Source organism: Haematobia irritans, chromosome 4 (genome assembly GCF_050003625.1).
Source record: "Haematobia irritans isolate KBUSLIRL chromosome 4, ASM5000362v1, whole genome shotgun sequence".
NCBI lineage: Eukaryota > Metazoa > Arthropoda > Insecta > Diptera > Muscidae > Haematobia > Haematobia irritans.
The window spans coordinates 166,334,906-166,357,830 of NC_134400.1; the positions used below are offsets into that span (position 1 = coordinate 166,334,906).

Below are 22,925 nucleotides of genomic sequence, written 5' to 3' on the forward strand. Positions count from 1 at the left end.
ATATGCTTAAAAAAATTCTCCCAAACAATATTGTGCTCAAAATTTTATTTACTTATATATTTACAATCATAACGAATTATGAAAATAAACAGGTAATATAGGTGCTAACAACATAGGTTTTTGACCTGAATGCTCAAAATTTTGTTTCTGCCTAATTGTATATTCCCCCACATCTTTCTCACTTCCACGAGATTTTTTAGTTCTTAGCACCTTTTTCTGTAATGCAAACATTGTAGAAGAAATTATTCAATTGTATGATTTTTTTTATTTTAATTTTACCTTTTGCCGGACGGGGATTCGAACAGCGGACCACACAGTTTGTAAGGATCAAAGAAGTAGCTGATCAATTGCCCAAGGAAAAATAAAATGTTAATTTTGTAATAACAAGCAACAACCACCAACTTAATTCAATATCGCTCCATTAAATAGCGCTCCAAGCTACTAGACACATATATGTTTATAGGCTATTTCTAAATTAATATATGTTTGCATCCAAGCATATTATATTTACAAACATTTTATGTCCCAAACATAATATGTTCTAACATATTAACATATATGTCCCAAACATGTTATGCTAGTTTATGAACATTATATGCTTGCACTCAAAAATATTGTGTTTAAAAATTTGTGTTCCAAACATATAATGTTTATAGCCAAACATATGAAAAACAGTCTTTTTCATCCGTGTAGCCGCATGAAAAAAATAGCCACTATTTCTTATATTATTTAGATAAATATTTTTATCCACAATTGGCCAAAGGATTTCGATCGGATTAAGTTGCGGCAATTGGGGAGGCCACTACATAACATTAATATTCTAATGCGGAAACAACGTTTTTGCAAGCTTTGAAGTTTGTTTTGGGTCGTTTTCCTGTTGAAACGTCCAACGCGACATCTCCCATTCGGTATATGGTTACATGGTTACATAACATCATCGAGAATGTTTTTGTACACCCAACTATCCATTATACCATTAATTCGATCCAGTGGACCTAGCCCATTAGCCAAAAATCATTCCCAGATCTTGACGTAGGCCACTCCATGCTTGACAGCCTTAGCACAAAACTGTAGCCTCTGTAACGATTTTACTCCATTTTGTCGGATCCAAATAAGTACTTTCGTATTAAGCATGACAGTTATGTAAGCTTATGATAACATAATACTGTGGTGCCGGTTGTCGGGTTTCTCCAGAATGTCTAAGTTTCTTTTCAGTGTGGGTTAAAAACTACATTTTCGCCATGTTTTGTGGTTGCAACAGTTTTCATTTTCTTATTTAATAATTTATTTTAAATATTGCCCACATAAACTACATTCACGGCTAAAAACAAGTTCACGTTAACACTTCCAGTCATGAAGTTAAATAGGGGGTGAAAAATGTGCTCCTGACTGGTAAATAGAACATATGTGGTGAGACGCATTGTCAGTCATTATTTAAGGAGTGGTAGGACGTTCCAATAAAGCTTTTTAGGGACAAAGTGGAATCTTTTCCAAAGTGAATAATTGTCGCTGGCCTTAGTGAAATAAATAAAATGTTCACCAAACATGGCATGCCGTAAGAATATAATACCATTTAGTAAACTCAAAAGCACACATGAAAGATAGTTGCATACCAAAGGGACACAAGAAATAAGGAAACCATGTTCCATCACGCAATAAAAATTATTTTCGAGCGTTTGAAATTTAAATGCGGACGTGTGTCTCTCTCTCTATCTGTATTAAGTAATCGTTAGCATTTACAAATAAATAGTACACACAGAGAAGAAACTTGATTGTCGTGATCATACGGTAACATTAAATAATTGGGAAGCTTTTTAAGGTGAACATACAACATCTTCATTCTGGATCATGTTCTAATAGTGACCACATAGAAATGTTCTGATAGTGGCCTAGTAGAAACAAAAACATACTATGGATTGAGTAAAATTGTACTAAAAATAGCCGCCCACAATCGAGTTATGAATGTGCAGTTTAAAGCGCGTCTTACACAAAATGAGTTCCTGTAGTGTTCTAGAAGACACATTTGGATATAATGGATATGTATAAAATTTCACTATGGCTCAAAATGTTCCACATTATAAGTACTTGTACTGGAAGTTAAAGGGCGTATAATGACGTAACGAATTGCGGCCCTAGGAAACTGCAAAAGTCGAAACTGGGGATCGGTTTATATGGGTTATACATCTTAAGGGCAGTGGCAAAAGTAGTGTTCCAAGGTCTCATCATCCTCAAAATATACCCTACATGCACCATTTTCTGCTGCTCCTATTCGGCCCCCAACTCTAGGTACCCGATTATTATTCCCTCGGTCCTCCTAACAGTCGTCCTACTCTGCTTAAGTAGTGCCCCAGTCCTTCTTAATCTTTGCCACCCCATACTATTTTCATCGCCCTTTCGACCATTGCATTGGTACATCGCTTTATGTGTCTTCCCTGTCCATACATCCATCTCGGCTCGCGTTGCCTCTATTGACGTTATGTTCTCTAAGTTCACTTCCCTATGTGTCCTTGATGTGTTGGTAGATTTTGTAAAAAGGAACTTCATAAACTTTCTATAGAAATAAAATTTTGACAAAATTTTCTATAGAAATAAAATTTTGACAAAATTTTCTATAGAAATAAAATTTTGACAAAATTTTCTATAGAAATAAAATTTTTTAAAAATATTTTTGAGTGTTGTTGACCTATTTTATGTTTATTCTGATTATTAATTTTGTTCGGCTTAAGGTCATAGAAACAATCGATTATTGATTTGTTTTAATATTTATTTCCAATATTTCGGTTAGTGCCACTAACCATCTTCTGGGATTTTGTGTCTACATAAAATACAAAAATTAAATTACATTTAATGTTCACAAAAATCACAATTGTTATTGAAAATATATTTTATCGAAAAATAACTAACTTGAGTTCTTGTGCTGCTGTTTGTTTCGCAATTCACCGTACACTAAACTTCGTTTGTGTCGATGCTTGTTTATAATATGTCGATACATTCTGGCGCATTCTTCCGTGTCTTTTTTCAAAATTCATTCTTTTGTCAGGAGAGAGATCTATTATATTGAGCATCTCAAGAGTGTATCTTCGTCTATGATTATTCTCTTGAGCAAGTATCTCGACGTCTGTGAAGTTGGGCTTGTGTCCTGTTGTTGCACAGTGAGCTGCAAGTGCCAGAAGATGGTTAGTGGCACTAACCGAAATATTGGAAATAAATATTAAAACAAATCAATAATCGATTGTTTCTATGACCTCAAGCCGAACAAAATTAATAATAGAAATAAAATTTTGACAAAATTTTCTATAGAAATAAAATTTTGACAAAATTTTCTATAGAAATAAAATTTTGACAAAATTTTCTATAGAAATAAAATTTTGACAAAATTTTCTATAGAAATACAATTATTACAAAATTTTCTGAAGAAATACAATTTTGACAAAATTTTGTATAGAAATAAAATTTTCTATAGAAATAAAATTTTGACAAAATTTTCTATGGGATAAAGTTTTGACAAAATTTTCTATAGAAATACAATTTTTACAAATTTTTCTATAGAAATAAAATTTTGCCAAAAATTTTTATAGAAATTAAATTTTAACAAAATTTTCTATAGAAATAAAATCGGAATAGGATCTCGGTGTCTGGGTCCTCTACATATACGCCCCTTCCCGTCATATCACCCATTTTCGATCCATCGGTATAGAAGTTATTTCCCTCTGGTATCTGTTCTGGGGTCCCATTCTCCCAGCAGCATCTTACTGGCGTCAGAATGTCACACTCGGCAGTAGAGGTGTGCGCGTGACACGCGTGATTCACGCGTGCATCACGTGAGTCGTGAATAAAATCTGAAGCAACTCTCGTGAATGTGCGTGAATGGGCCTAAAACAAATATGTCGTGCATGAGCGTGCGTGAGTAATAAAATCGGTTCGTGAATGTGCGTGAATAAAATTTGTGCAAAATCACGCTCACGAAAAAATCAAGATTTAATTCTAACTCGTATATTAACTAAAATTGAATTAGCTGTCGAACTATATTTTATTTATGCATTTTGTTATCCTTGCTTATTCCCGGTTGGAAAATGTCGCGAGTCACGTGAATTGTCGTGAATCGTGCGTGAATCGTGCGTGAGCGTGAGTCTGTAAAAATAGTTCGTGCGTGAGCGTGCGTGGTTACTGCTTTTCATTTCGTGAATGTGCGTGAGTGTGAGAGGCTACGACACTTATCGTGCGTGAGCGTGCGTGAATAAATATTTCACTTCGTGAATGTGCGTGAGTGTGAGTGAAATTTCACTCACGCGCACACCTCTACTCGGCAGCTATGGCCACCTCAGATATACGATCATAAATTGTTGCGACCAAAGACAATAAACTTTAGGAAGATAGGAAATTGGCTACTGAGGAGATCAAACCATTTACGGTGTTAGTTTGATACTTTTCGTTTATAGAACCAAACGCGTATACGACAAGTATTGACATAGCATTAAAATGCAAATAAAAAGAAATTAACTGCACGAAATAAATTTCCATAAAGGGGAAAATGTAATTTTTTTGTTGTTGTCTAAAATTTAACATTGTTTCATTAAGAAAATTAAGTTCTTCATTTACAAAATAAAAACGAAAAACAAATAAAAAACAAGTAAGGAAAGTCTAAAGTCGGGCGGGGCCGACTATATTATACCCTGCACCACTTTGTAGATTTAAATTTTCGATACCATATCACATCCGTCAAATGTGTTGGGGGCTATATAAAGGTTTGTCCCAAATACATACATTTAAATATCACTCGATCTGGACAGAATTTGATAGACTCAAAATTGAAGTCGGCTAATGCACTAGGGTGGAACACAATGTTAGTAAAAAACATATGGGAAGCATTTAAATCTGAAGCAATTTTAAGGAAACTTCGCAAACGTTTATTTATGATTTATCGTTCGATATATATGTATTATAAGTTTAGGAAAATTAGAGTCATTTTTACAACTTTTCGACTAAGCAGTGGCGATTTTACAAGGAAAATGTTGGTATTTTGACCATTTTTGTCGAAATCAGAAAAACATATATATGGGAGCTATATCTAAATCTGAACCGATTTCAAATTTGGAACGCATAGCTACAATGCTAATTCTACTCCCTGTGCAAAATTTCAACTAAATCGGAGCAAAAAATTTGCCTCTGTGGACATATGAGTGTAAATCGGGCGAAAGCTATATATGGGAGCTATATCTAAATCTGAACCGATTTCAACCAAATTTGGCACGCATAGCTACAATGCTAATTCTACTCCCTGTGCAAAATGTCAACTAAATCGGAGCAAAAAATTGGCCTCTGTGGTCATATGAGTTTAAATCAGGCGAAAGCTATATATGGGAGCTATATCTAAATCTGAACCGATTTCAACCAAATTTGGCACTCTACAACACTACTAATTGTACTCCTATTGCAAAATTTCAACCAAATTGGGGTAAAAATCTGGCTTCTGGGACCGTATTAGTTCATATCGGGGGAAAGATATATATGGGAGCTATATCAAAATCTGAACCGATTTCAATAAAATTTGGCACGCTTGACTATAGTACTAATTGTTCTTCTTGTGCAAAATTTTAAGCAAATTAGGGCAAAACTCTGGCTTCTGGGGCCACATAAGTCCATATCGGGCGAAATATATATATGGGAGCTATATCTAAATCTGAACCGATTTCTTCCAAAATCAATAAGGTTCTATTCTGAGCCAAAACACATACTTGTGCCAAGTTTGAAGTCGATTGGACTAAAACTGCGACCTAGACTTTGATTACAAAAATGTGTTCACGGACAGACGGACATGGCTATATCGACTCAGGAGCCCACCCCGAGCATTTTTGCCAAAGACACCATGTGTCTATCTCGCCTCTTTCTGGGTGTTGCAAACATATGCACTAACTTATAATACCCTGTTCCACAGTGTTCCGAGAAAATAACATGGTTGCGAAAACCATGGTACATGGTCACCACCCAAAAATAACATTTTGCTCTTAAAACATGTTTGAGGTGATCATATTCCTTCTCTGGGTGTGTTGTGGTCCTGTAATCGGAATAGGATCTCGGTGTCTGGGTCCTCCACATATACGCCCATATCCTTCATCTTACCGATTTTCGATCCCTCGGTGTATAAGTTATTTCCCTCTGGTATCGGTTCTGGGGTCCCATTATCCCAGCAGTATCTTACTGGCGTCAGAATGTCACACTCGGCTGCCATGGCCACCACGATTATGGATTGTTGCAACATCCGCTTTACACCCACCACGATATTATCATTTGATGGTTCGTCATGTTTGGTGTTTCTGTCCATTTTCCCAACATATTCAATCTCATCGCAGTCATGGCTACTTCGGTTTTGATCTGAACCTGTATAGGTCTTAAGTCCAGTATAGTCCCCAAGACTCTGATTGACGGGCTCTTCATTGCCCTAGTTATGCCAAGACAACATGTCCGTTGGACCCATTGTAAAATAGCTATGTTGCAAGATGGACACTAGTAAACAGAAAATATTTTAAGTTTTTCTACCATTAGGACGAAAACTCCCTTAATTAGTATACAAGGTGGATATTATGTAATACAGCATAGTAAAGCGCTATATTTTTCATTTGTTTAGATTTGTTCGAATTGGATACCTTTGGCACGAATTAACATATGGCCATCAAAAGTCCGACAAGCCATCACACGCTGCACGAAAGTGGCTCAGTCCCGGTGAAGTGCTGTCTTGATATGATTGACACTTTGATATTTTTCAGTGTCAAATAAAATGCTACAGAAGTCCAACGGATTGAGATCACGATTGCCACTCGAGAACATTTTACCAAAAAAAAACTACCAAACAAAACAATCTTATTTTGCAAAAATTTATTTCTATAAAAAATTTTCTTACAATTTTTATTCTACAAAAAAATTTGTCAAAATTCTCATTTCTATAGTAATTTTTGTAATTTTCGTTTTCTATAGAAACTTTTCTTCAAATTTTATTTCTATAGAAAATTTTCTCAAAAATTTATTTCTATAGAAAATTTGTGAAGCACCTGTTAGTTGGGGAGGAATATTTTACAAAATCTACCAAAACATCAAGAAATCTACCAAACAATAAAAAAATCTACCATTTTTGGTAGAATTCTACCAATTATGGCAACCTTGATTGAGATCCGAATATTTTGTTGGCCATTGTGCTGTAGAAAAGAAGTGAGGAACCTGTATAAGCCATTTCTAGTTGACGTGTGACGCAGGTTATAAAAACAATTGTTCGCCTAGAGACAGGCGCTTTGGTTTGACCATGATGAATGCGACCGATGAGCCCTTACGTTTTCTGACAAAATGTCTATTAGTCGAAACTTTGGTATCCTTAATATTACTCCATATATAAATATTGGCCCATTCAATTCGGATTTCCTTTTAGAATACATTCCTACTTAAAATATGGATATATTCTTATAAGGCACATTGTGACAAATACTTCAATTGTCTGAAATCAAAAAAGGTATCCAGAGTATGGGACATGAAGATGGGGAGGGCAGTTTCCGCACTACTACGTGTTAGGTTTGTCTTTTGCCATACAGCCATTTGTGATTCATTAAGCTGGAAATGCAAATTTTGTTTCGTATTACCATGTACATATGCAGACAGACATGTACGTCTTTTTGTCTGTCACATGCTAACTTCGTCGTTGAAATGGTTACCATTTCTACGTCTACACCATGCTGCGTGTGCACAAAACTATTTTCACGTGGTTTGGTGTTGACTTAAACCTTAAATGTAGCGATAAAAGTATAATACACGAGGCATAATGAAATCTTAATTAAAAACTAGGTAGGAGCTTATGTCTGGAGGAAAAATAAAATTGTTATCTAAAATGTTACTATATTGATAAAAAGAATTTTGTTTCCATTAAAAGACAATGGTCACTAGATAGGGCCACGGCCTAAAGGAAAAAAAAAAGTTGATGGTCGCATCAACTTTTTTTCGTGACCCTATCTAATGGTCACGATCTAAAATGTTATGGTATTCGTTAAAAATGTTTTTCTTCCAGTTAAAAGAACATGGTCACAACCTAAAATGTTTTGATCTTTATGAAAAAATTAACATTATTTATTTGTTTTTATTTATTTATAAACTAATTCATTGTTTATTTGTATTTACTATGTCGTGTAAGCAAACATCACATATTTTTACACCTCTATTTTGGTTCAATTTTAACAATAAGTAATCATTCCATATTTACTTCGTGCCCATCAAATGTACCGATGCAGACATCATGTAAATGCAAATAAAAATAAATTATACCACATATCAAAATGCAGAACAAAAAACAGGTACATTTTTTTCCATTCCAAAAAAACAATCAACACACGACTGACGCGCAAATTGAAAATCGTGTGTACAATGTTTTTATAAAATTCTTTTCGCTGCAAAAAAAAATAAAAAATTAAATGATCACGAAAACAATGTACATGGTCTTTATGGCCATGTAATGGTTCTAGACATGTCTATACGTAACCCATAAAAATACTTTTCTCTCTGCAAAAAAGTAAAAAAATTGAATGGTCAGGTACATGATTTTCCCGACCATATAATGGTCTCAAATTCCATCATTTAAATAATAGAACATGTTTGCGGCATTTGAGAACCATTTAAATGCTTATTGCCAACATATATTTTTCTCCGCTCGAAAATTATTTTTACAAATACAAAATATATGGTTTTCGCGACAATTACAAGCTCTATATAAGCATTAAATGGATGCGGCAACCATGTCCAAACATGTTTTTTCTGTGCGTGTAGGGTCTCCAAATAACGTTCGAGTTTAGCCGCTAAAAACGTAATTTTTTCACGATTACTTTTCTTTAATAATCCATTTTAAGGAATACAAACTTTGTGAAAATTTGCTTTGGGCTTTTCCCCATCAAGTTATAATAAAATTTGCAACAAATATGTATAATTTATTGCATTTTTCTTACTGATTTAGTTTTCACTTTAGCGATTTTAGCGGCTAAACTCGAACTTAATACTCACCTTAATAAAAAAATTGTTGGTAAATTAAGGTATTTTTGGAGAATTACGGTATGGTAACACTGGGCAAATATTTGACAGAAATCAAACAGGAATTCGTCGCAACAGTCAACCCAGAAAAAATTTTCAGCTCATATTTCATACATTCATAATATGAGTATTTTTCTAAAACGGTATCCAGATATTTCGAAAGTGCTCCAGGAAAAAACTTTGACACTCATTTTGGGCAAATATTTGCCTAATTTGACCATACCCTTAGATGTGTTTAAATTAAATAATATCTGTCATGGCATTATTATATTTAATAAAAAATCCTTACAATAATATTTATATAATAAATATAATGAAAATAGTTTTAAAATATGCACAGATTGAAGCTGAAAACTTTTTCAATTAAAAACTTAATTAATACAACTACCTTTTAATCTTACAAGGAATAATAAATAAAAAAATAAAAATTTTAAAATTTTTAATTAAAAATTTACTGACACAATTACCGTTATAATCAAACTCGGAAGACTAAGGATTTTTTTTGTACAATTTTTAATTAAGAAAGAATTTGAAACAATTAAATATATAATCAAACACTAAGTCAGTTGAGAAAGGGATTGAAAATAGTTATGTTTTTAATAAAAAATTAATTGAATTATCAATTAAAGGGTGATACGGTCAAAATTTGGTTAATATAAATTTGACGTATTTCTTTCAATTTTGCATTTAAAACACCTGAACACTCTTATTTTGAAGGTGTGTGTGTGTAGAATGTTGCTCCTATTTTGATTTTGGAATTCACTCTTCAGTTGTCAAAATGCCGTCCAAGCAAGAAGAGCAGCGTATCTAAATTTTGCTCGCGCATCGCGAAAATCAGAGCTACTCGCACGCAAAGCTGGCAAAATCGCTAAAAGTTGCCAAATCAACCGTTACAAATGTAATTAAAGTATTTGGGGAACGTTGTCGACAGCCAGGAAGTCTGGATCGGGGGGAAATCGAAAATCGGAAGCCGCTGAGACGACAAAGAGAGTTGCCGGTAGTTTCAAGCGAAACCCTAACCTCTCTCTCCGAGATTCCGCAAACAAGCTGGGTGTATCGTCTACAACCGTGCATCGAGCCAAAAAACGAGCCTGACTATCGACTTACAAGAAGGTAGTGTCTCCAAATCGCGATGATAAACAAAGCGCGATCCCGGAGGTTGTACACGACGATGCTGACGAAGTTTTACTGCGTGGTAATGGACGAAGAAACCTACGTCAAAGCCGACTACAAGCAGCTTCCGGGACAGGAGTTTTATACGGCAAAAGAAGGGGAAAGGTAGCAGATATTTTCAAGCACATAAAACTGTCAAAGTTCGCAAAGAAATATCTGGTTTGCCAAGCCATCTGTACCTGTGGCTTGAAAAGCAGCATTTTCATAGCTTCCGGGACTGTCAACCAAGAAATTTACGTGAAAGAGTGTTTGAATAAACGTCTGCTGCCTTTCCTGAAGAAACACGGTTGTTCCGTACTGTTTTGGTCGGATTTGGCATCTTGCCATTACGGTAAAAAGGCCATGGAGTGGTACGCCGCCAACAACCTGCAGGTGGTTCCCAAGGACAAGAACCCTCCCTACACGCCAGAGCTCCGACCAATTGAGAAATACTGGGCTATTGTCAAGCGGAACCTAAAGAAGACCAAAAAACTGCTAAGGACGAGCAGCAGTTCAAGGCAAACTGGCTTTCTGCGGCAAAGAAGGTGGACAAGGTGGCTGTACAAAATCTGATGGCAGGTGTCAAGCGTGAGACCCGGCAATTCGGATTTGGAAAAGCGAAAGCCTAACTGAATATTTTTCCTGAATTTTATACTAATTGAACTTGAAAAAGAAATTTAATTTGATTTTTTAAATAAACGATTTCACCGATTTACACGCGTTTCCCTTGATCAAATTTTGACGGTATCATCCTTTAAATTGAATTATCAAATAAATTATCAATTAAATGTTCAAATGAATCAATTAATACGTTAATTGAAATTTGTTAATGAAATCAATTAATTTTTTAATCAAGAACTTTTTGATTTTGTCTGTGGGTAAGGTAAATTGGTACATTCGTAAAAAAATTGCGATCAGATCATTATTTAGGAAGATAAACCTTCCTTTAAACGGAATACAATTTCGAAAGTAATTGACATTTTTACTTAAATTATTTTATTTCATAGTTTCGTTTATCAAACATCAAAAAGAATTTTAAAGAATTTTTAAAGAATTTTAATCCCACCACCATAATAGGATAGGTAGGATAGGTTATGTGGCAGCCCGATGTATCAGGCTCACTTAGACTATTCAGTCCATTGTGATACCACAGTGGTGAACTTCTCTCTTATCACTGAGTGCTGCCCGATTCCATGTTAAGCTCAATGACAAGGGACCTCCTTTTTATAGCCGAGTCCGAACGGCGTTCCACATTGCAGTGAAACCACTTAGAGAAGCTTTGTAACCCTCAGAAATGTCACCAGCATTACTGAGGTGGGATAATCCACCGCTGAAAAACTTTTTGGTGTTCGGTCGTAGCAGGAATCGAACCCACGACCTTGTGTATGCAAGGCGGGCATGCTAACCATTGCACCACGGTGGCTCCCATAATAATAATAAAAATAAGTTTATTTCAAATATTATTTAATATCTCCCATTTATGTTTTTGGCATTAAAACCAATTTACTTCTATTTTAGATCATGGAATTATTATGTTTTGCGAAAGTTTCCTAGATTTTAATATTTTTTTGCGATATTTGAATGAACTAATACATTTTCTAAAATTAACCAACATCTTCCTTCCTGGTGCACCCTCAAAAAAAAAAATAGCTTCTGTAACATATACTCCCAAACACATTTTGCTTGAAGCAAGAATTTTCTCCCAAAGAAAATTGTGCTCAAAAATTTTTTTCTGCCTAATTGTATATTCCCTCACTTCCACGAGTTTTTTTTAGTTCTTAGCACCTTTTTCTGTAAAACAAACATTGTAGAAGAAATTATTCAATTTTATAAATTTTTTAAATTTTACCTTTTGCCGGACAGCAGACCACACAGTTTGTATGTTAAGCCAGCACACTATCCTCTGGGCAACGTAGCTGTTATGGTCATCAAGAGATAATTATCGTTATAAGTTATATTTATATAGCATAGCTTGCGGCGCCCACGAGCCGATGCAAACATAACATTGTTAAACATACACTTGTTGGCGACGTGGATCAGTGGTTGGTACATCCGCCTTGCATGCCAAGGGTCCTGGGTTCGATCCCTGCTTCGACCGACAACATTTTTTTTTTATTTTTTTACATACAGCCATGTTCTTATTTTCGAGTCTATTCCGAATCCGAAAAAATAATAAAATCCGCTCTAATTATTTTCGGTACAAATTTCCTGTTCTTAAATTAGAGTGGTTTTGGATTTCATTTTCGAGTCAGCTGTTTAAAAAAGTATTTCTTCTGAAGTGTTGTTAAAATGCCGTGCGGATTTTTATTATCTGTTTTGTTGTTAAAGAAGCGCAAATTTCAAGAGTCCCGTGTTATGAGACGATGCCTTAGGAATTCTTTAGATCCCATGGACATTCCAGATGCTGCGTAAGTCTATATAAAGCAATTGTTGTGCTATATTCAAAATTATAATTATCCGCTCATAGCTTTGTTGCTTTATATCGCCTTAACAAGGACTCATTCGTGTCAGTTCTGCGAGAGGTAGCCCCGCGTCTAAGAAAATATTCCATTCCACCAATTCTACAATTAACGGCCACCCTTAGATATTTGGCTACCGGATCATTTCAAGGAGTAATTGCCAATGACCTCAATATTAGCCTTGCACGTACAACCTTCTGCAAACTTATGTGGCGTGTCATAAATTTGTTGGAAGACACGATATGTCCGATATGGATAAAATTGGAGATGACTGGTGAAGAAATAAGATCTAGTAAAAATTTCTTCTTTACAAAATATGGAATACCGGGCGTGATTGGATGCATCGATGGAACACACGTTCGTATAATCAAGCCCCCATCGGATGAATCTTTATACTACAACCGCAAAGGTTATTTTAGTTTAAATGTTATGATTGTGAGTGCATAAGCCTCATACATGCATTAACATTTTGTTTAAAAAAAGTTTTTCTTTAGATTTGTGATAACACAATGAAAATTAGAGCAGTAGATGCAAGTCGTCCTGGTTCATGCCATGATTCATTTGTGTGGGGCCTAAGCGCAGCGAGAAGTTATTTCATGGATCTACATCAAAGCAGCGAATATAGTGGATGGCTTTTAGGTGATTCCGGATATGCACTAGAACCCTTTTTGATGATACCCTATAGAGCTCCAAGTTATGGTAGTACACAGCATAAATTTAACAAGAGACACTGTTCTGCCCGAAACATTGTCGAGCGAACTATAGGAAATATAAAAAGCCGATTCCGGTGCCTTCAACAAGGCGCCCTTCATTATATACCATCAAAAGCTGTGAAAATAATCAACGTGTGTTGTGCATTGCACAATATTTGCAAACATTATAATGTAATTTTTGACGAAGAACCCCCACAGCCAACAGAAGAATCTGGCGAAGATGAGCAGGAATTTTTTACCAGTGAGGAAGCTTTATCTATTAGGGATAGCATTGCCGCGTCACTAAGATAGAAAGCCACATTTTAAAATAAAATCAGTTCCATTTTTATTAATATTATTAAAATAAAAGAAAAAAACAATAACGATAAAAACAAAAAATAACAATTCATTTTCGGTCCAGCCGAGTTTAGCTATCAATATCTTATAATAGTAAACATATTTTTTTAGCATTAAAAATGGGTTGATTTAATTCTGTTTCCCATAGGCCATGGTTTCCATTATGTCTAGTTTCAGTTTTTTAAGTTTGATAAGTTCAAGTTTCATCTCGTTTTTTTCTGCTAGTTTCTTCTCAATCTCTATATGATGTCGTTTGTTTTCCTGAATTTCTTCTTTTTTGAGATAACGTAGCTTGTCTAGAGAACTATCTATATTTTTAAGTCTTTTTAAGAGGCACTCATTTTGTCCGCATAGCTTTTCAATTTTTTCTCCTAAGAGATTAAAGTTTTTGGACTCTTCTTCCATTATGTGCGTTACATCGTTAAGAGCTTTCTTTTTTTTCGGTGACGGTGGAGCATATGGACTAGGAGTTTCGATTTCCTGTGTACCGTTTGTAAATGATACGTCTACTTCACCGATCGTTCCATTTGTGAAGTCGACAGACACGCTACCATCTTCTGTAGCAAGGACTTGAAAATTGCTGGAAGACATGCTATTAAAATCCATGTCCGCTTGATTGGAAGTAACACTTTTCTTGGATGAATAAGCACTTTGTTTTGATGTACACATGTCTTTATGTACTATGTCCGATTCACTTTTTTTTGATTGACCAACAATAATTTTCTTCCCCGGCACTTTTTGAGAACAACCAAACGTTTTAGCTCCTTCTATTCCTTCTACTGCTGCATACAATCCACATATAACAGCCAACTCTTCTTCCGTGCGTGTTAAGTGGTGCTTGTTGAAGGGTCCTCCTCCAGTACGACGGTCTTCAGCTTTATTATCTGCAAGTTTCTTCTTAATATTGAGCCGCCAGTCCTGCCATGCCTGAAACAAATTCAAATAATTTTATGAAACTTAAATAAATGACATCAAAAACCTTCTTCCAATTGCTAGCATCCTTCACTGGTGGTCCTGACGCATTTAGTTCTTCAGATAATTTCAGCCATAGCTCGTCGTGAACCACACGGTCTCCCTTCTCAAATCCTCTTGCTAATCCAGGATGTATAGTAAAAAAATCTAAAAATATTTGATCTTGGGCAGCAGTTTTATGTTTTCCCTTGCAAAATGAGAAATTGTTAGTAGTTTTATTATCAACATATTTATTTACTTACATTTTACAAACTTTGTTTCCCGCGTCACTGACTGCAAATGTTTTGTTTATTTTTTGTCATATGTTTTTACCATTCGGGGTTACCAAATTGCATTTTTTCTGGTTGCAATGGTTTTTACATACAGTCTGCAGTGCACACGAAACACTAAGGCAACTCTAACTTCTCTCGAACGTTTTTTTCCGGGCATTTAGAGAAAATCACACTCTAAATATTCACAGGAAAAAGAGACCTATTTATTTTTAAAAATTACTTGTATTTCATGTTATCCAACAACATATATTATGTAAGAAATAGCTAGAAAACATATTGTACTTTATAAATATACGCCTTTTAATGCTATTTTGGATGAGAATTTTTTAATATATTGTCATTCTAATTGGTTTAGATTACTTGTGTTTGCTCTAAAATATTTAGAGAATTTTTCCTCTAATTCGGATTGAAGAACACCTTGACAATCGGAATATTCTCTAAATGAGCTAAATCGAAATGAAGAACATGGGCGATATATTTTTTTACATAAAGGGTGGTTAAATTGTAAGGGCCGATGTTGAATGTGAACCACACCTAAACGCCAAGTTTTTTTCCGAATTTTATTTGACATTTCTCTATTTCAGACGTACTCAATTTGAACCATGGAGAGATACACAATCCAACAACGTTCCAATGGTTCCAAGAAATGGCAACAGTGGATGATCAATTTTCGAAGAAAGTCATCTTCAGTCATGAGGCACATTTTCACCTCAGTGGATTCATCAATAAACAGAATTGCCGCATTTGAGCAAATGAGAATCCAAGAGTGATAGTCGAAAAACCAATGCACCCACAAAGAGTGACTGTTTGGTGCAGTTTATGGGCTGGTGGCATCATCAGGCCGTATTTTTTCCAAAATGAGGCCGGTCAGGCAGTTACTGTGAATGGTGTTCACTATCGCGAGATGATAACGAATTTTTTATGGGCCGAATTGGAAGATATGGATGTGGACGATATGTGGTTTCAGCAGGAGGTGTACGTCGATAAGCCAGCAACAATTCAAGAGCTAAAGGATGAGATAATTCGGCACATTAACGGCATAGAACCTCCATTATGCCTCAGCGTCATCGAAAATTTGGACCATCGGATGAAGGTGTGCCACCGAGGTCGCGGCGCCCATTTGACCGATATTTTGTTTCATACATAATTGAGTAATACCAATGTATCATAATAAAATTACAATAATTTCCTAAATATATATTCCAGATACGTTCGGAATATCCCGAAAAGGTGTTCTACATTAAATTTTTACAACGAAACTGTAAAGTGTGTCTTATAAAAGACTTAAAGTCAGAAAAGAACAGTGCTTGATATAAACGAAATGGACTGAGTTCAAATCACATATATTTTTTTATATGTGATTTGATATAAACGAAATGGACTTAAAGTCAGAAAAGAACAGTGCTTGATATAAACGAAATGGACTGAATTCAAATCACATATATTTTTTTTTATTGCAAAAATAAAAATTTTGTAAAGGTTTTTGTATAAAGTTTGAAATTTTCGAAGAAATTCAAAAACTCTTACAAAAGAAGAACGTGAAGTCGAGTATATATATAAATATTTTTCCATCGAATCCTAAAGTTAACGATAACCATTCAAAAGCACATTATATTTAAATTCTAAACAATAATTTTACAACCACCACATACATTTATTTAGGTTTGAACAATTGTTTGCTTTCTTTATTAATTTATTTTAAAGAAAATAAACATATTCAATTGGATCATTCCCCACCAAGTTATAATACAATTTGCCGAAAAAAGTTATAATTTTATTCTGGTTTTACCGATTCGAGTTTTGCCGCTAAAATGAGAAATAATTTTTGTGGCAAAACTCGAACTCAATGTCCGCTTTTATTTTCGAAAGTATCCTTTTGGGCTACTTATTAATAAAGAGGAACTAAACTTTGTTTTTATAGATCTTACTTTTTAATTTTTCACTGTTTCCCAATATTTTCATTTTACTGTCACAACTCTAAAAAGAGTACACGGAAAAAAATATTGTCGTGAGACCAAGGATTTCATATCCTTAAAATAAGAATACAAATTTTGCTTAGCTTAGAAGACGCATTTCTCTATAAAGTTCTCTAAAGTTTTTTTCCATGTTCAAAAGTCGATAAACTTTTCAATGAAGTCGCGTTGTCCTAATAATTAAATGATTTGACTTGAAAATAGGTATCAAAACATGAAAGAAAAAATTTTTGGACTAAGGTCAACTTGACTTTATTAATTCAGACAAATTCTTTAAAATTAGTGAAATTGTCTTTAAAAAAAATTGTTGCATTTTGCATCTTGCAAAGCAAAAATCATTAAAAAATAGGACATGCTTACAACACTTTATTTTAGAGACGTTTTTACTTGAAACAAAGCATACGAGGGCGGTTCGGAAACTTCTTAGCCTATCAATGAAAGAGAATAGTGAGGTTTTCAAAAATATTTTTATTTTTCAATATAATCATCTGAAACTTCAATACACTTATTTAGTCCAACGCTTTTCTAGCAATTCTATCCCTTGATTAAAATAGTTATCCTCAAGGTCTTCAAAATAGTGGTTTACCACTGTAATTGCATCTTCATTTGAGGTAAAACGGTTGCCAGCAAGGAATTTTTTTAGATTTGGGAACAAGTAAAAGTCACTGGGAGCTAAACCACACTGAAAAAATATTGTAGTGAGGTCAAAGATTTCATGTCTTTAAAATACGAATACAAATTTTGCTTAGCATAGAAGACACATTTCTCTAAAGTAAAGTTATTTTCCTTGTCCAAAAGTCGATAAACTTTTCAATGAAGTCATATTGTCCTTATAATTAAGTGATTTGACTTAAAAATGGGTATCTTAACATGAAAGAAAAAATTTATAGGCTAAGGTCAACTTGACTTTAATAATTCAGAAAAATTCTTTAAATTTAATGAAATTGTCTTTAAATTTGTTGTTTTTTTGCATCTTGACTACAAAGCAAAAAATCGTTCAAATATGGGATATGTTTTTCAAAACTTTATTTTAAAGAAGTTTTTTAATTCAAACATAGCATAATTTCTACTGGAAGTCGAGTCCTAATTTGGAAAATAAAGTTGCCGTAACTCGTTTTTAAAGGACTTTGATAGCATATGAAGAAAAAAAAACTTAGAAAGCGAAAAATTAAAATTTGCTTCCTAGAAGCAAGTACCCAAAACCTAAATTTAAAAGAGAATTGTGTCTTAAAAGTATCCTTACTTGTATTCTCCGCTTCTTTGGCTCGGAATCAATACCAAAATTTTTAAAGTAAAAACAAAATCTTTGTTACCGAGTATGCTTTTTTGTCAGTGCAGGAGTGAGCAGTAACTCGTATTTTAATTCGTTGATTTTAGCCATTGTTAAAACACTCTTGTGCGCTGGTGCGTTGTCTTGATGAAACATTATTTTTTTGTGTTGTAAGTCAGGGCGTTTTTCTCGAATTTGTACATTTAATTGATCCAAAAGGTTGCAATAGTACTCTGAATTTATTGGTTTACCCTTTTGCAGATAGTCAATCAATAAAATACCTTTGAAGTCCCAAAAAACCGTTGCCATAACCTTACCAGCCTTCTTTGAGGCACTTCCTCCAGCTTCAGTCCATTGTTTGGATTGTTCTTTTGTCTCTGGAGTATAGTGGTGGATCCATGTCTCATCAACAGTTATGAAACGACGCTTAAAAACCATTTTATTTCGCCTAAAACGATCCAAACAAGCTTGAGAAATGTTCATTCTTATGCGTTTTTGATCGACTGTTTACAAATGCGGCACCCATCTTGCAGAAAGCTTTTTCATCTGTAGTTCTTCATGCAAAATTAAATGGACTCAATCATTTGAGATGCCCATGATATTAGCAATTTCACGCACTTTTATTCGTCGATCATTTAATACCATATCATGCACTTTGGCTACAATTTCTGTTGTTGTTGCTGTTTTTGGACGTCCACTACATGGTTCATCTTCAATGCTTGTACGACCACGTTTAAATTCAGCAACCCAATTTTTTGCTGTTGCATATGAAGGAGCACTTTCATCTAACACATTCACCATATCATTATGAATTTCTTGTCCCGATAAACCTTTTTTATGTAAATATTTAATGACAGCACGCATTTCTAATTTTTCCATTGTAAAAAAAATTGCGGATGCGTCTTTTTTCAACACCTGTTTCTATATGAAGGAGCTGCCTGATCGAAACAAAATTTAACATGTGTTCATAACAGAGATGGAAGTTTCCAAAACACTTAACTTTTTTTCTGTTTATACCGCGCTTTTTGTGCTAGGCTAAGAAGTTTCCGAACTACCCTCGTAATTTCTACTGGAAGTCTTGTTTTTAACGGACTTTTTATAGCATATGAAAAAAGCTGAAAAACCGAAAAATTAAAATTTGCTTCATAGAGTCAAATACAAAAAACACACATTTAAAAGAGAATTGTGTCTTAAAAGTATCCTTACTTGAATTCTCTTTGGAACCGGGCATGGTTTTTTTTTTTTCAGTTTATAGTGCCCTTTCGTTAGTTTTTATTAAGTTCCCTTTAATTACCTTTGTTTGAATATTTTGACTTACTTGTGCCCGTAATGCGAAAATGATAAACAAAACTCATGCTCTTTTTTTTCAAATATAGTCTATTCCTAAATTAATATATGTTTGCATCCAAGCATATTATATTTACAAATATTGTGTTTAAAAATTTGAGTTCCAAACATATAATTTTTACACCTAAACATATGAAAAACAGTATTTTTCGTCCATGTGGGTTCAATGTTTTTTGAGTGTAATAACAATCACTGGCATTAACCCTTTACCTACCCTTTACCAACCACTACAGAGTACATTCGAAAACTCTAACTCCCCAACTTGTTTCGATTTATTTCTCGATGTTATTTTAAAGTAGGCATGTAATCTAAATACGCTATAAACATTTTACATATTGGTGGACACTAAAATGCATTTTTATAAAAAATTTTAACAATCAACGAAAAATATGCAATATTGAGACCATTTTTCTATGGACATTCATGCAAAAACTATAGCTGATATTAGTTCATAGTCGTTTTTGTATTTTTTCTCACACTTCGACGGATATTAGAGCCCATTTTGGTAAGGCCATTTTGTCACAACTCCAGAATTAAGTTTTCAGAACAAACTTATATTGATTTTTAACAAATTGAGGTAGACTCTCAAAGTTAAAATTTTTTTCTATATGTTGTTTGTACAATTAAAAAAGAAGAAAAATTTAAGTTTTTAACATTCGGTTTAATTCTGTAGTGAAAGAGTTAATCACCACATCAAGGTTTCATTAAAAAATACTTTAATTAATTTCTGGTTTGATTAAAAATTTAAAATTAATATTTTCATTTACTTCTTCGATCCACTTAATTTTTATCCGCCTACAACCGATTTGCTTTTCTATTTATAACAAAAAATATACAACAAACGTATAAATATACAACAGACGTTAATCAAAAAACAAAATTTGCTATACCTAGCAGCGAGTTATACCATTAGGTTAATGCATCATTAACACTAACGACCCAAGATACAAATATGTTTATATCTTTGTATTGATTATTACATGTTGTTATCTTGATTTTTTGATTGAATTTGCCATAGCTGTAAATGTCACAAAATTAGATATTGAACACCTATGGTATAGTGCTGGATGGTATCAAAATTATTTTCTCTTTACTAAGTTTGTGTGAAAACAAATGAATTGATTGAATGTATAGATATGTATTTCATATCGGTGGTGGTCAAATTAATACTACAATGTTCACAGTGACATTTATATTGGTTATATTCATAATAATTTTGTTATAATCACATAATACTAGTAATTAGTATAAAAGATTAACTAATTTCACATACGATATTTTTATAGTTTATGTAATTAACCCAGATCAAGTTTCCAACATAAAAATTGTCAATCCTAATTTCGCACATGAATTCACGGCAAAAGATCCTATTTTATATACACGCACAGAAAACACATGTTTGGACAACGTTTCCGCATCCATTTAATGCTTATCTGGAGCATGTAATTGTCGCGAAAACCATGTATTTTGTCATTGTAAAAATAATGCTGTCAATAAGCATTTAAATGGTTCTCAAATGCCGCAAACATGTTCAATTATTTAAATGATAGAATTTGAGACCATTAAATGGTCGGGAAATTCATATACCTGACCATTCAATTTTTTGACTTGTTTACAGGGAAAAAAAAAGTATTTTTATGGGTTACGTATTGATATGTCTAGAACTATTACATGGTCATAAAGACCATGTACATTCGTGACCATTTAATTTTTTAACTTTTTTGCAGCGAAAAGAATTTTATAAAACATTGAGCAGGTTGCAAAAAAGCGTCGCCAAAAAAGTAATGAAAATGTTCTTTTTGGATCCGTAAGTGGTGCAAAATTGACGCAGAAGCGATGAATTTAACATGGGCCTGTCATAGGACGGAAGTCCTTCATTTCAACAGCTGTTGCACTGAAAGTGCATCACTTCTTTAGGTGTGATCCTAATTCAATGTTTTGGGTGTGAATTAAAAAATTCTGTGATATATTGTCAAATAAATAATTTTTATAATTTTTAAGCTTGTCGGAAACGTTTGACCTCAAATATTTTCAAAAATTCACAATTTTTTTCAGATTGGATTTAGCATTTTTTTTCGACAAAATTTAAATGATTTGTACCATTTTATGAATTCTTACTCTGTTTTTAACTTATAACAAAAAAATTTAAATTACCCATTAAATGTACGAAAAACCAAGATATAAAAAATTGAATTAAACGAACTTGCTGGACAGTTAAAATAAAGAACATCATTGGGAGTGCATCTTCTGGAAGTGCTTTTAAAGTTGTGCCATTGTAAGAACTTCCAACTTTTTTTGCTGGGTACACACAATTTTCATTTTGCGCGTCTGTCGTGTGTTGATTGTTGCTTGGAATGGACGGAGAATACGGAATTATTGTGTTTTGTGTTAATTTATTTATTCAGTAGTGGCACGTGGTTTTATGTGAACACGAAAAATGTACCAATTTTTTGTTCTGTATTTTGCTATATGGTACCATTTATTTTTATTTGCAGTTACTGCGTTTGTACATTCGATGGGCACGAATATGGAATGATTACTTATTGTTGAAATTGAAACAAAATAGAGTGTGTAAAAATATGTGATGTTTGCTTGCACGGCAGTATAAATACAATAAACAATGAATTAGTTTATAAATAAATTAAAAAACAAATAAATAAAGTTAATTTTGGGGTTTCTTTTCTCAAATGGCGTCCTTTTTTCGACGACGAAAAAATTTTTGATAAAGATCAAAACATTTTAGGTTGTGACCATGTTCATTTAACTGGAAGAAAAACATTTTTGATGAATACCATAACATTTTATATCGTGACCATTGTCTTTTGATACAAAAAAAAAATTCTTTTTATCAATATAATAACATTTTAGATAAGGACAATTTTATTTTTCGTAAAACCATGTTCACTGAGCCAACATGGTTGCAGTTGAAAATGTTACATGGTCGCAGCAAAAATAGCTCCTATCATATTATTTAGCTCTTCGAATATGATCATGTTTCTTCTCTGTGTGTACCCAGATGCAAAACCCCATATATTTATGAATGAAATTTTAACTAAATATTATAAACCATTATAAAATGTGGTATGTGTAATATTACATTTTCGGAAAAGTATGTTTAGAAACGTTACGCAGTGAGAGATTTTTTTGTTTCTAATGATATTGCCTCAATCACGGAATTGATAAACCACAAATACCCTACACTAAAGAAAATATTTACGTGATATTAAAGATTACGCAACTTAAATTTTAGGATGCGCAATTTACACACTACTTAGAACAAATTTCTTTAAAATAATGAAATTTTAATTAAAAGAAAGTTTATAATCTTTGCTTCAAAGATTTTTTTCATTAAATTTAGGACACACATTTTGAAA

General features: G+C 33.5%; 2 protein-coding genes across 3 annotated transcripts in view; both read right to left on the minus strand.

Moving 5' to 3' along the window:
- The window catches only part of LOC142232841 (uncharacterized), a 98,382-nt gene that overhangs the window by 53,729 nt on the left and 21,728 nt on the right, over positions 1-22,925 (minus strand). The gene's annotated exons all lie outside the window — the stretch shown is intronic.
- Positions 13,682-15,178, minus strand: LOC142236391 (uncharacterized). Its single transcript, XM_075307629.1, has 2 exons — positions 14,697-15,178; positions 13,682-14,644 (listed from the first exon to the last, which is right to left on the minus strand). The coding sequence occupies exon 2, from the start codon at positions 14,384-14,386 to the stop codon at positions 13,847-13,849; it is 540 nt and encodes a 179-aa protein (XP_075163744.1). The 5' UTR covers positions 14,387-14,644; positions 14,697-15,178; the 3' UTR covers positions 13,682-13,846.

Coding starts and splice junctions, on each gene's coding strand:
- LOC142236391 (XM_075307629.1), bottom strand. CDS start 14,386: ATGTGTACATCAAAACAAAGTGCTTATTCATCCAAGAAAAGTGTTACT.